This window comes from Anopheles stephensi, chromosome 3, assembly GCF_013141755.1.
Source record: "Anopheles stephensi strain Indian chromosome 3, UCI_ANSTEP_V1.0, whole genome shotgun sequence".
NCBI classification, from domain to species: domain Eukaryota; kingdom Metazoa; phylum Arthropoda; class Insecta; order Diptera; family Culicidae; genus Anopheles; species Anopheles stephensi.
In genome coordinates this window covers 81725293-81737433 of record NC_050203.1, presented here as the reverse complement: position 1 = coordinate 81737433, position 12141 = coordinate 81725293, and the positions used below count along the sequence as shown (strand labels likewise).

The following is a 12141-nucleotide window of genomic DNA, read 5'->3' as shown; positions in this document are numbered from 1 at the left end:
TACCGAGTGAAGGTCACGGAAATCACAGTCCCAATATTTCGCTTATCACACCCAACCCGATGCGTGATGGTGATCGATGGTGTTGCCTGCCGTCAATCGTTCGCAAAGTGAAGCTGTTCGGGGGAAAACCGGTGGTGGCTGGCAGTAGAATATGTTTTCCGAGGAAAATCGGGTCATAAATAGCAACCACCGGGGAGGCGCAGCGAAACGGAGAGCAACCAAACCGTAAACCGGTTTATTGTTCTCCGTACATATTCTGCATCATGTGAACAGTTCGCTTTTGTGAGCAGCTTTTCCGATAAGGAAATGAAGATACGATGATACACACATCGACATAGAGGCGCAGGAGAAGGGTGTTGGTCTGTTTGTTTTTCTCCTTTTCCCTTTTTCCCCCAGTGAGACTGCACCCGGGCCTGGTAATGGTCGTGGGAAAACTCGATGCCCACGGGCACTGATACTGACAGTGGAAAGAGGATGATGATGATAGCGCGCGCACACACAATTCCGGTCCTGTCCTGCGTTGGATTGTGGTATTGTGATGAAGATTGAAAATGAGGAAATGGTTATTTGGTGCGAACTGAATAACTCCACTGTACTTATGTTTGGCTTTCTCAGAAATAAAAATGGAATCGGTTGAAGAATTCGGAGAACACATACAACAGAGAGCGTCGGTCGGTTGGAAAAGGTAGTCCTGCGACTGCTATTAAGCTGATTACCATATTTGCATCGTTCAGGAGAGATTTTTGTTTGCCTTTGTAAGCTAGAGAATTAAGGATGACTTGTGCCATAAATTGAAGGACACTGAATAGGACAGAAATACCTCTTAAAGACTTCTTTCTGACGGAGAAAGTTTAAACCGCCAGCTCCGAGATTGATTTTCTCAAGGAGCAAGAATCATGCAATTTTTATTAAACAACCTCGTAGAGCCAACAAAGGTTTATGTGCATCTTAAACACCTTCAAAGTTCATATCAAGCTCTAATCTACTCTTAAACAGCTTCAAAGCTTAATCTTGGTTCCAGTTTTGTCTTATACAGCTTTGAAGTAGCATCAGAGATTTTTTCTTTTATACTGGCTATTTCTTCTTTCCCTCTACTTTGCCACTACAAACCCTTGGAAGGATTCAACCTGTTGGTTCTGAATTTTTGGACTTCATGTTACCGACGCTGGATTCAAGCTATTTGAGTATGACTTATCTGGCTGACGGTTCTAATTGATCTTCTAAATTAAAAAAAAAAAGAGTTCCTGTGCTCCGGAACCGGAATTACGGAACGCTGGCTTGGGTTTAAAAATATCCTACACCTCATTACCACCGATGTCCTCCCCTATAATAATGATGAGCAACACATTGTAGGAAGATCATTGCCGTTCTATTTCTATCCCCCGGCAACAAATAAACAGATAGTCGATCTCCAAACAATTTTTTAAGGCTGCTTCGATCATAAACTCTGCACGCAATATTTTCAAGGCCAGCACAGTACACACCATATGACTCTGGGTACGTGCTTCTGTATGCTTTGCCTCGCATTTCCTTCATTCCAGTAGTTTATTGCTATTTTTAATCTGTTTACTTGTGCGTGTACCGGACGGCGTACCGGAGAACCTATAGCTAACCTACATTAGCAATCATGTCCCAAGATGGCTGGCCGGAACGGAAAAGTGTTGTTGGTGATAATTGCAAGGTAACGAGAAAGAGAGTAAGAACATAGCCTGTCAGGGAGCAGCATCCAGTCGCTGATACTAGGTTCGGTGGTTCTGACTGGTTTTTTGGTCCGTTATCTACCATGACGTTGGTAGCATCATTGACGTCTAATCGCAATGCTACGTTACGAAGATGCGATGGAAAACATGTGGAAATCAGAGAGCCGGGATGAGCGCGATCACCAATCTACTCAAGGCAGCAGTCGCGTGCAGTCACAAGGTGGTGGACAACGCGCCAACAAACTCACACACTCGTTAGGCTCGTAGGTTTGAAGGGCGGTTGGCGCTTAATCTCGATCGTGTTTGTTGATAGTCATCGGCTGTAGACAATACATCGCTCATTGCGAGGGGTGCGAGATTGCCAACACCCACCGAGAGCGCCACCGGCCAAGGTACCACCACCAATACCAGCGCACAGCGGTCGTAGAAATAGAATGGCTCGTGGTACGCCGTTGGCAGCGCTTTCTTGTCTAATATTCCTTAACTGTTTGAAGCCATTGATAAGCTGGCCGGCGAACGACAAAGACGCTCCCGACATGTCGCAGCCCGACTACGATCAGTATCTTGGCGAGTAAGAAGCGTTAGACTGTTTCGCGGACACAGTTCTCCTATAATAATACTTTGCCTTCTCTGTATCGTTTGCAGCTATCTGAAGCCTGGTGATACATTGGCCCTTCTGCTTGACTACGATGGAACGCTGGCCGAGTTAACGTCCCACCCGAATCTCACGCAGATGAGCGATGAGATGCGGGAAAGTTTGCGCAACATCGCAAACAGTGGCAAAGCGTTTGTTGCGGTCATCTCCGGACGGGATGTGGATGGGGTGAAGGAAAAGATCGGAATCGACAGCATGATCTACTCGGGCAATCATGGGCTGGAGGTGCTGTATCCGAACGGTACCCGGCACAACCAGGGTATACCGAAGGATGTGGCGGACAACTTCGACAAGATGATTGACCATCTGAATCGGGAGGTGAGAGCCTTGCGTCTTGGAATGTTGGTGCCGATCTGTAGTCCTAATCTTGTCTATTTACAGGTCGTTCATCATGGTTCGTGGGTTGAGAATAAGCGCGTATCGATAACATTTCACTTCCGTGAAGCCGAACAGAAGTACGTACCGGAGATGGCTGCACGTGCTAAAGAGATCATAGAATCGTACGGGTACCGGGCGAATCCGGCCCATGCCTCGGTTGAGGGCAAACCTCCGATCCAATGGAATAAGGGTCTGGCGGCGGAATATATTCTCGGAAGCAGCTTCGACCCTAACTGGCGCACCCGGAAGGTGCTGTTTGCCGGGGACGATACCACCGACGAGGACGTGATGAAGATGATCAAGGGCACCGGAAGGTCGTTCCGGGTAACGAAAGATAAGGACCTGGTGACGAATGCGGACTATAAAATACCTTCGGTGGATGCGGTTTATCACCTGCTAAAGTGGATCGAATCGAGAGTTGCTTAGGGTGGCAGTGAAACGGTTTCAATAAAAACATTCAAGTGCTGGTGATGAATGTGCAATGGGTTCAGTGACAATCATATGGTGTTTGTAAACAAAACGGCTTCTTATCAAAAGATGCTGCTTCTTATCTTGTTCGCTGTCTCAGGCAAAAGCAACACGAACCTGCGAATGCGCGAATGTGACGAAAGATCATAAGTTCAGCTTCCTGGAGATTGTTAATAGCAGATTAGCGGCACGTGTGTGGAATTTGTTCAGGGCGATTTTCTGAATCCAGTACGAACCAATGGGGCCAAATTGAAAAAAAAATGCGAACAATTTTTTTTTATTTAACAATTTTGTAACTTGAAGTTCATTACTTTATTTAATCATCTTAATCAAAACATAAAAATAAATTTAAAAAATATTATAAATGGAGTTTTTGTTCCACCGGTTTACCCATTGTGCACGAATCGAGCAGTTGTCAATCTGCGTTCGAGCTGTCGTCGACGCGTTCGGGCTAGAAATGTCACAATAAACAGCTGTCAAATGGACTGCGAAAAGAAAACAACACACACAAGAGAGTTTGCGGTAGTTTAGGCTTTTGCATGTAAATTATTTATTCTAATACGGTACGAATCGAACATAAATATGTCGTCGCCAGAAACCAGGCTAGAGGTAAGTGCTAGTCGGAAAAGCTTCCTATCATTTTCCTCCCTACTGAACTACCCTTGTTTTGCCACGTTCGTTGTTTCAGCTGTACGAAGATGGTGCGGAATCGCCTTCCGAGCTAATGACGGGCGATATGACCGTTTCGAGCGCACCGCGGAATACGACCGACCCTACAGCACCCAACTTTAACACACTGGATGAACCCATTCGAGATACAATCGTAAGATTAAAGGCCATGCCGGGATGTTTGGTGTATATGACGGCGGTCGATACAAATGAATGAAATCCTTTCATTGCTTACCTTCCAGATGCGTGACGTAAAGGCTGTCGGTGTCAAATTCTACCACGTCCTCATACCGAAGGAAAAGAACACACTGCTGAAGGAATGGGACCTGTGGGGACCGCTGTTACTGTGCACGTTTATGGCCACCATCCTGCAGGGCTCGTCCGACGACATGCAAGACGGTGGGCCGGAGTTCGCACAGGTGTTTGTGATCGTGTGGATCGGTGCCATGATTGTGACGCTGAATTCCAAGCTGCTCGGAGGGAAGATGTGAGTTCCTAGCCTTACCCGGAGGGACATCAATTCTAAAGCTTTGATTTCTTTTCCAGATCCTTTTTTCAGTCGGTCTGCGTACTTGGCTACTGTCTCACTCCGTGCGCTCTAGCACTGATAGGTTGTCGGATAATTCTGCTAGGAGAGCAAACGGCATTTCTTTTCTTCTTACGATTCCTAGTAGCATCCGCCGGATTCGGATGGGCAACGTACGGTAAGTGTGCTGAGAAGAATATTTCCCTTCGGCGAAAGTATCTAAACGACTCATCTTACTGCATTCGTTTATAGCCTCGATAATATTCCTCGGTGACAGTCAACCACCGAACCGGAAAGCTCTTGCCGTGTATCCTATATTCCTTTTCTACTTCATCATCTCGTGGCTCGTCGTTTCGCACAGCAATGTGTAATGGACGGGCGGCAACGTTGATGGACTTCAATTAAATTCCATTGTGATCAGTGTAAAGAGCTAGAAACCTGAGTGGACCTGTCGCGCTGACTGAATCGTGAGCAGCAACTAGAGTGGTACTTTTGAAGTAGTTTTTTCTGCACTGTACCCAAGATAAAGTCAGCAAGAGAGAGAAAGAGAGAGAGAGAGAGGGTACTCACACATGACGACATCACGGCCAGTACTACAACAGCAAAGGCAGGTTAACATTGACGGTAGGGAAATCGACGTTGGAGGAAAAACCTAAGCATATGATCCACTTAGAGTAATCGCTATCTGTACTGTAACGCCTAGAATACACCTTTTGTATTATACAACTTTCCACATAATAGAGTAATAAAGGGAAGAATTCGCACCGTTCGAATTCGTGCAATGTAATGCATGCTGTTGCGACGCCTAGACTGACCCGCTCTCAACAGGGTGACTTAAGCTGAAACCCGATTGAAATCAACCAAGATAGGCATGAAAAATCGAAAAGGCAGGCTTTATTGCCGTTGGAAAGATTGTGATTAATCTTGTTTATGTTGCCGCGTCTACAATATTGATCAGTACATCTTAGATCACGATTGTACGATAAATCAACCCCAGGAAGAATCATTGTTTGTTCAAAGTTCGTAAAGGATCTGACCAAATAGGCTGTCTGAACTGGCAAACAGCCAATAGCGGAAGAAGTCTTATCAATTTCTAGGGACAAAGTAAAACCCTGGTGGCATTGTCATCTCGGGGTGGGTGCCAATGGGACCACCAATCTTTTATCATTAATTGCTTTCGGAGTTGTCACAAAGATCATAAATTTGAGTTGATTTCGGATCTTGCCAGACAGTTTAAGCGTTGCCAACATGTTGGACGCATATCACTTAACGACCCACATGCGCCGGTAATGTTGGCGATAAAAGCCTCTCTTAAGCCTTCTTCTTCTTTTGGGAGCTAAAACCTTAGAAATTCTTGGTCCTCCATTACTAGCTTCCTCAGTTCTGGATGAGATTTGATTCGAGTCCTACAGTGCCATTCTAGAGTCCGTCAAACATCAAAAACACCCGCCGATTTGCTCGTTTTGCTTAGTAAACTCACCACTAAGAAGAATTTATTTACCTTTCGCTAACCTTATTGCCTAGGGACACTCTTTTCGAATATCATCGTGCAGTTTCCGAACTCAAAACGTTCACATTGGTTTCTTTCATTGGCCTTTGGATTGTTCCCGAACTCTCGTAAAACTTAAACGCTACCCCAATTTCACACGGAAAACAACGGGAATAAAACACAACAGAAAACTGCGGCTTGCCGCACGGGGAAAACCAAAACAACAAAGCAAATTTAAGGATACTCGCTTCAACAACTAGAGTAGGAAGTAACATAACTCATAAAATGGAAGGAAAAGGAAAATCGGGAAGGTAAAGTACTAATCTACTTAAACAACACGTACGCACAAACAGGAAGATGTGCAAAAACGCTCTCCTTAATCACGCTCGTCCGAACTGCTGGCGGCACTGTTGGCCGCACTCGCATTCGGCACCAAATCGAACGCCATCTGCATCTTGACGCTATCCTTCTTCTTGCCCCGATACGTAAGACTGTTGGCACGGGGCTTACGACGCATAAAGTGTCGCTCGACCCACTTCAGCATGGTCAGCACGGAATCGGTCGACGGCAGACGTCGCTCGGCGGACGTTTTGATGATTTGCGAGTTTGTAACACGGAACGTTGCCGCCATACCTTTGAGAGCCTGTAGGACAAGAAATTAGAGATTAGGGTCTCTCGGTTTCTCAGGTCCTAGAGAAGCTAAACCACTCCTTACCATCATGGCGTCTTCATCCGTCATATCGTCACCGGCGTAGATGATCTTGATTCGCTCACTCCAATCCACCCCGAACGCCGTCCGGAGGATGTATATCGAGGCGCGACCCTTGTTCCACTGTACCGGCGGCTTTGCCTCGATCGCACAGTGTGCTTCCGCTGCACGGAATCCGAACTTGATGATGAGTTGCCGGGCCTTTTCCACCATGGCGGGACGGAGCTCGGCAGGCGTTTCACGATAGTGATACGTCAGGAGCGGTCCCTTGTTTTCTACCCAGGCGCCATCACCGCAAACCTGATACAAACAAGAAAGTCATCCGAAGAGCTCCTTCAAGGGGACTTCATAACTTACCGAATCTTGAAGCGACTTCAACAGTCCGCTGACTTTATCCTCGTACTCAATGGGCATCGGATGCACGAATTTACTACCATCCGGGTGCAGAATCTCCAGTCCATGATTACCCGCGTACGTAATGCCTTCGATACCAACCATCTGTTTCACGTTCTCCACATTACGGCCGGAGATGATGGCGATATACACATCCGAATGATTTGACAACCGTTGTAGTACATTTTTCGTCTCCGGAGGCAGCGTGGCCAGGTCGGGATGGGGAGCAATCGGGGCGAGTGTACCGTCGTAGTCGAGTAGAAGTGCGAGCTTATGGTTGTATCCGATGTAACTGTGAGGAGATTTAGGGAATAGCTTGAACTCTTTGAGACCGAAAACTGATCTCGAGCTGAAACCCCGAGAGTTACTTACTTTAGCAGATAGTCATCGAAGTCGTCCACAGTGACGGGTTGCATCGTGGTCGTACCGATATCGTCCTCTTCCAGCGATCCCATCGCCTTCAGGAACTGTCTCATCCAGCTATTTACGTCGTGTTGCATCTCACGGCGTCGCATACGCGACATACGCAGCGTACGCTCATCTTCCGGCATCGTAAGGGCTCGATGTATCACCTCGGCTGCTGCATCCAGCTCGTACGGATTGCACAGTAGCGCTTCGTGCATAGTTTCACCGGCACCGGCGAATGGAGACACGATCAGCACACCCGGAGGTTCATTGATCTGACAGGCGACGAACTCCTTCGCCACCAGATTCATACCATCGCGCAGTGGCGTGACTAGACACACGGAGGCTTCACGGTAGAAGGCGGCGAGTTCCTCCTGCCCGACACACCCGTAGATGTAACGAATCGGGGACCAGTTGGCGGTTGTGAAGCGTCCATTTATCCGTCCAACGAGTTGATCCATCTCCTCCTTCAGTTCCTGGTACTCTTTCACGTCTGTACGCGATGGAACGGAAATCTGAAGCAGACTAACGTTCTCCCGATGTTCCGGATGCTTCTCTAGCAGGACCTCGAATGCCTTGAGTCGATTTACCAAACCCTTGGTGTAATCCAGACGATCGACACCGAGAATGATCTTCTGATTGGTGTTGATCACCTTCCGTGCCGAGTGTGCCAACTCCACGAACCGATCGAACGGAATGCCGATCGGAAGTGGACGCACACGTACCGAACGTCCACCATGCTCTACCAGCAAGTTCTTCCGATCGACACGACAGCCAAGATTGCGCTGACAGCAGTCGACAAAGTTGAGACAGTAGTCGCGAATGTGAAACCCGATCATGTCACAGGCCAGCATACCCTGTAGAATTTCATCCGACCACGGATACAGCCGGAAGATGTCCCACGGTGGGAATGGGATGTGCAGGAAGAATGCTATCTGGTACGGAAGGTTCTTTTCGTCGGCCGCTTCACGGACCCAGTTAGCCGCCAGCATCAGATGGTAATCATGGATCCAGATCAGGGGCACACCAGGGTGCGTGTTGTTGTGGACCGCTTTCTCCAAGGCTTCGATCGTACGGGCAGCAAACTCCTTGTTAACCTCGTAGTACGATTTCCAGTGATCGGCACAGAACGTCGCCCGACCCGGCATCGAGTGGAACAGTGGCCAGAACGTTCCGTTGCAGCATCCATTGTAGTAGCTATCGAACAGCTTCGGTTCGACGTTCACCGAGACGACCTGCTCCGAAAGCAGCCCGGCAGTTGGTGTGTGATCGGTCGGGTCCGACTCCGGGATCGGTTCGTTCTCATCGTTCAGCGTGATGCCGGACCAACCGACCCACAGTCCCTTGCCCTTGATCACGACCGGCGCAACCGCTGTGACTAATCCGCCAGCACTGTTTGGAAAAGTACAAGGTAAAATCATGGAACCGTGATTGTAAAGATAGAGCGCGATGCGTCGTGTGAGTCGTTGGCGTAAACAGCGGGCGGAAATGTGATGATAATAATGGACAGCACGCGCGTGCCTATCGCTATCACACGCTGGCAGGATGACACTCCTCGCTGCCCGAGGCAAGCCTCGGTCTAACCTCGGCTAATCCTCGACCAGTAGTAGCACCAGTAAGTGTGCACAGTAAACAGGAGAACCCTTGACCGATACGACGACGTCGTCGTCGTCAAAGTCATTCGTAATGGTTGATTCCTGCTGCACAAGGGAAGGGTGTGCAAAGGGCACTAGCCGGAGGTGGAGGAGGAGGAGGAGGACGAGAGGATGGTTACCTCACCGCGAAAGGTACACTACCCCATCCCACTCGAAGGTCTTTCCCCAGCGATGGATTACAGCCACCCGTAGCCGTCGATGTCGCACTATACCGACCGCGCCGACTGATAAGAAGCGCGCGGACAGGAAGCGACGCCATGTTTATTGAGAAGCGTTTGCCAGCGGATTCTCGAATCCCTCCTGCGCGGTCAATCACGTGAAGAACTCATGCTGTAAGTTTGCTTCATTCCTCTTTCTGCTGATGAAAGTAGATCCAATTTTCCTACAATGCACCGTCCATATAAAGCCGTTTCTATAGCAATCAACCTGCGCTCGATTGATTGAGTCCTCAGTGATTACAATCGAGGAACTCGTTTCGCACGAAGACATAACCCTTGCGCGATTTTTTTTTATTTAACCCCTATTAGCACCCTGTAGGGGGTACCTTTGTACAAGCAACAGCAAGCACATCATCGTGTCATCCACGCGGAACTAAACGTGAGCCCCGGGGTTTGATAAGCGCTATCACCGTTCGCGGCTATCGCAAGTGCTCGAAGGTAATACAAAAGCAATCGATGACAGCCGTTAATCGTTCGGTGTAATTGAAGTGACTTTAATTTAATCTTGTCTTGGCTGTCTTATTTCTGTCAATAAAATGATAAGTGGGATACGTCGCACTCGCCGAGTTTACTACCCACTACCTGGTGGCGGTTATCTTATCGCAAGGGATTAAAAATAAATTTCCCACAAATTGATGGCCGCGTGTCCCCCTTTTTTGACAGATGAGAGGGTAAAGTGATCGTTTCGTAGACACTGGAGGAGATATTACAGAGCCGAATGGCTAATTGTTGAAGAAAATGTGCGACAATGAAGATATTTGGAGAACTACTAAGAACATTCTGGCGTGTCTGATGATGAGGTTTAGTAGTCATTAGACTAAGGTTATAACAACATATTAAGGTGAATGGATCAACTTACGAAAAAAAACTCTACTTCCAACAAATGCTTCACCCTTCAGCCGATTCAATCAATCTCGAGTTCCAACCCACTCGTCATACAAGTGCTCGAATCCGCATGCAACGTCCTAATTTTGTGTTACAAGCCCGCCGGCCATACAAAATTGAGGACGTTTTTACATGGGCTGAGGACATTCTGAGGACGTTCGGATTCGGGCTTATGGGGTGGTGTGCGTGAGCGTTTGCGCTCCAGGGGTATACATGTGTGTGTGATCACGCTGTTTGTATGTATTGTGATATGTGTTTTCTTTCGCCTTGCCACTATTTGCATCACAAACAAAACAGCTCTTTTTTAAATCATTTATTAAAAGAGGCTTTGGCCCTCAGAGACCTCATCCGCCTCTTTAAACACTCCGATAGTATCCGATGCCGGCTCCGAAACACATCCGGAAGCTTCCTACGCCGGCTCCGAAAGAGAGCCAAAGGCTTTCATTGCACTACGTTTTTCCCGCAAATTTTTAACACAATTGATTAATGCGACGGTCCCTCCGATACAGGAGCGATCTCGACGTGACGCGGATGTTTTGGCTGGCAAACTTGCTTTGCCTAAACACAATTCTAATCCATAACAGCAACTGCGGCCAATGGTTTGTTTCCGTGCCGGCACCGTACCTGTCAAGTCTACACCGACGCGACAATACATACCAATACCGCGCGTTTACACGGTCGAGCAGTGGCATACACACGTATACACATCGACACAGGCTGTGGAAGAATTTACAGAGCAGCACAGACGATCATTGCCGTACTGGCAAAGAGGGATAGCAATATGGAATGTTGCACACGAGCACAAAATTGGGTACAAAGCTGAGGACCTTGTGCGGAAACTGCTCGACAGGACCAGTGGGAATTGACCTGCCTCAAAGCATATACTAAGCTCGAGCTTGACAACTACTACGTCAGGTAAAATTCCACAGACGAAATTTCTTCATTTTCCTTGGCCAGGATTTTTGCTCCGTTCTTTGACTCTCCCAATCTCCCCAAACAACCGGCGATGACGTTACGTCCGCACCGTCTGCCAAAGGTCAGCCCACAGTGACACACTTTTGATTACCAGCCCCGCAAAAGCTCGGTAATGTGGGAAAGGGCACAACCGAATCGGAGTACAAAAGCAAAACAAACAAAAATATACACCAAGAAACACAAAAAAAAACGATCGCACTGTAAACAACTTCTTCGTGGGGTCATTTGCGCAAGTAACGCGTTCCTTAATCGGGTACCCGGACCTCGAAGCTGAATTTCTAAAAACGGCTTATCTCGGAGACAGTGCAGAACATTTCTCTGGGTGTCCGCCTATGACGTGAAAGAATGTGTCGTAACGATGGTTCGAGGACGACTGGGAACGGAGGATCGGGAAAACTCTGGCGAAAAGAACGAACGTAATCCTACCTCGCATGACGGCTCAGCTTGTCCGTCTTGGGGTCTCGCTTCAGCACGAACGGTAACCGGTTGGATACCACAATCAGGCTGCTCTTGGTCTGTGCCTCCTGCGGTCCGGTGATGGTAATTTCGCAGCTTGCCGACATCCTGCGCGTCTGTCACTTTGAAGGATGTTTCTGCCGCACTAATCACTACTTGGGATGTGGTCGGCACTCGTCACTTACGTTTCGGGTTTACTATTGCTATTGCTCATAACACTCTGCCCACCAAGCACTAAGCATACACACACACCTTAGGCCGTGAATTGTTTTGAGAAACACTGGAATCCTTCACCGTGCGATACACGATCGCGTGTAGTATTTAAGTACACAGCGTTACCACACTGCGGCAGCAGCAGCACACACGCACAGAGCACTTGGCAGCACAGATCCGTACACCTGCGTTCAACCACGGACACGGTTCTACTACTGGATGGTCTGGGCTGCAGAGTACCGCGCGAGAAATGGGCCCTTGTTCACCGTGCAGTTGAGATTCAACTGATCCCGGACCACTGTCTGCTGCCAGCTGATAAAGGACACACTACGTTGCGGTGTTGGTGG

At 48.1% G+C, this 12141-nt stretch overlaps 3 protein-coding genes across 4 annotated transcripts; 2 read left to right on the top strand and 1 right to left on the bottom strand.

Annotated features, from left to right (window-relative positions):
* The first annotated feature begins 1885 nt into the window (after positions 1 to 1885).
* Positions 1886 to 3233, top strand: LOC118513622 (probable trehalose-phosphate phosphatase J). Of its 2 annotated transcripts, XM_036059680.1 has the most exons (4): positions 1886 to 2092; positions 2195 to 2271; positions 2346 to 2673; positions 2737 to 3233. In XM_036059680.1, the coding sequence occupies exons 2-4, from the start codon at positions 2237 to 2239 to the stop codon at positions 3157 to 3159; spliced, it is 786 nt and encodes a 261-aa protein (XP_035915573.1). In that variant the 5' UTR covers positions 1886 to 2092; positions 2195 to 2236; the 3' UTR covers positions 3160 to 3233. The 2 variants fall into 2 exon arrangements, with proteins under 2 accessions (XP_035915573.1, XP_035915572.1); XM_036059679.1 differs by having other exon boundaries at positions 1886 to 2271.
* A 419-nt stretch (positions 3234 to 3652) lies between these two features.
* LOC118513623 (protein YIPF6) lies at positions 3653 to 6106 on the top strand. Its single transcript, XM_036059681.1, has 5 exons — positions 3653 to 3810; positions 3890 to 4024; positions 4113 to 4357; positions 4417 to 4574; positions 4649 to 6106. The coding sequence occupies exons 1-5, from the start codon at positions 3784 to 3786 to the stop codon at positions 4765 to 4767; spliced, it is 684 nt and encodes a 227-aa protein (XP_035915574.1). The 5' UTR covers positions 3653 to 3783; the 3' UTR covers positions 4768 to 6106.
* On the bottom strand, positions 5850 to 12086 carry LOC118513621 (alpha,alpha-trehalose-phosphate synthase [UDP-forming]). Its single transcript, XM_036059677.1, has 5 exons — positions 11552 to 12086; positions 7360 to 8784; positions 6952 to 7279; positions 6601 to 6894; positions 5850 to 6528 (listed from the first exon to the last, which is right to left on the bottom strand). The coding sequence occupies exons 1-5, from the start codon at positions 11686 to 11688 to the stop codon at positions 6262 to 6264; spliced, it is 2451 nt and encodes an 816-aa protein (XP_035915570.1). The 5' UTR covers positions 11689 to 12086; the 3' UTR covers positions 5850 to 6261.
* Between the last annotated feature and the right edge of the window lie 55 nt (positions 12087 to 12141).

What these genes read in the sequence shown, in the direction of transcription:
- LOC118513622 (XM_036059679.1), top strand. Translation starts at nt 2,135, where the DNA reads ATGGCTCGTGGTACGCCGTTGGCAGCGCTTTCTTGTCTAATATTCCTT. An exon ending in TACGATCAGTATCTTGGCGA is followed by an intron (nt 2,272 to 2,345) that starts GTAAGAAGCGTT and finishes TATCGTTTGCAG; the next exon opens with CTATCTGAAGCCTGGTGATA. An exon ending in TTGACCATCTGAATCGGGAG is followed by an intron (nt 2,674 to 2,736) that starts GTGAGAGCCTTG and finishes GTCTATTTACAG; the next exon opens with GTCGTTCATCATGGTTCGTG.
- LOC118513623 (XM_036059681.1), top strand. Translation starts at nt 3,784, where the DNA reads ATGTCGTCGCCAGAAACCAGGCTAGAG. An exon ending in AACCCATTCGAGATACAATC is followed by an intron (nt 4,025 to 4,112) that starts GTAAGATTAAAG and finishes CTTACCTTCCAG; the next exon opens with ATGCGTGACGTAAAGGCTGT. An exon ending in ATTCGGATGGGCAACGTACG is followed by an intron (nt 4,575 to 4,648) that starts GTAAGTGTGCTG and finishes ATTCGTTTATAG; the next exon opens with CCTCGATAATATTCCTCGGT.
- LOC118513621 (XM_036059677.1), bottom strand. Translation starts at nt 11,688, where the DNA reads ATGTCGGCAAGCTGCGAAATTACCATCACCGGACCGCAGGAGGCACAG. An exon ending in AAGCTGAGCCGTCATGCGAG is followed by an intron (nt 8,785 to 11,551) that starts GTAGGATTACGT and finishes TTTTCCAAACAG; the next exon opens with TGCTGGCGGATTAGTCACAG. An exon ending in TTCGATGACTATCTGCTAAA is followed by an intron (nt 7,280 to 7,359) that starts GTAAGTAACTCT and finishes ATCTCCTCACAG; the next exon opens with TTACATCGGATACAACCATA.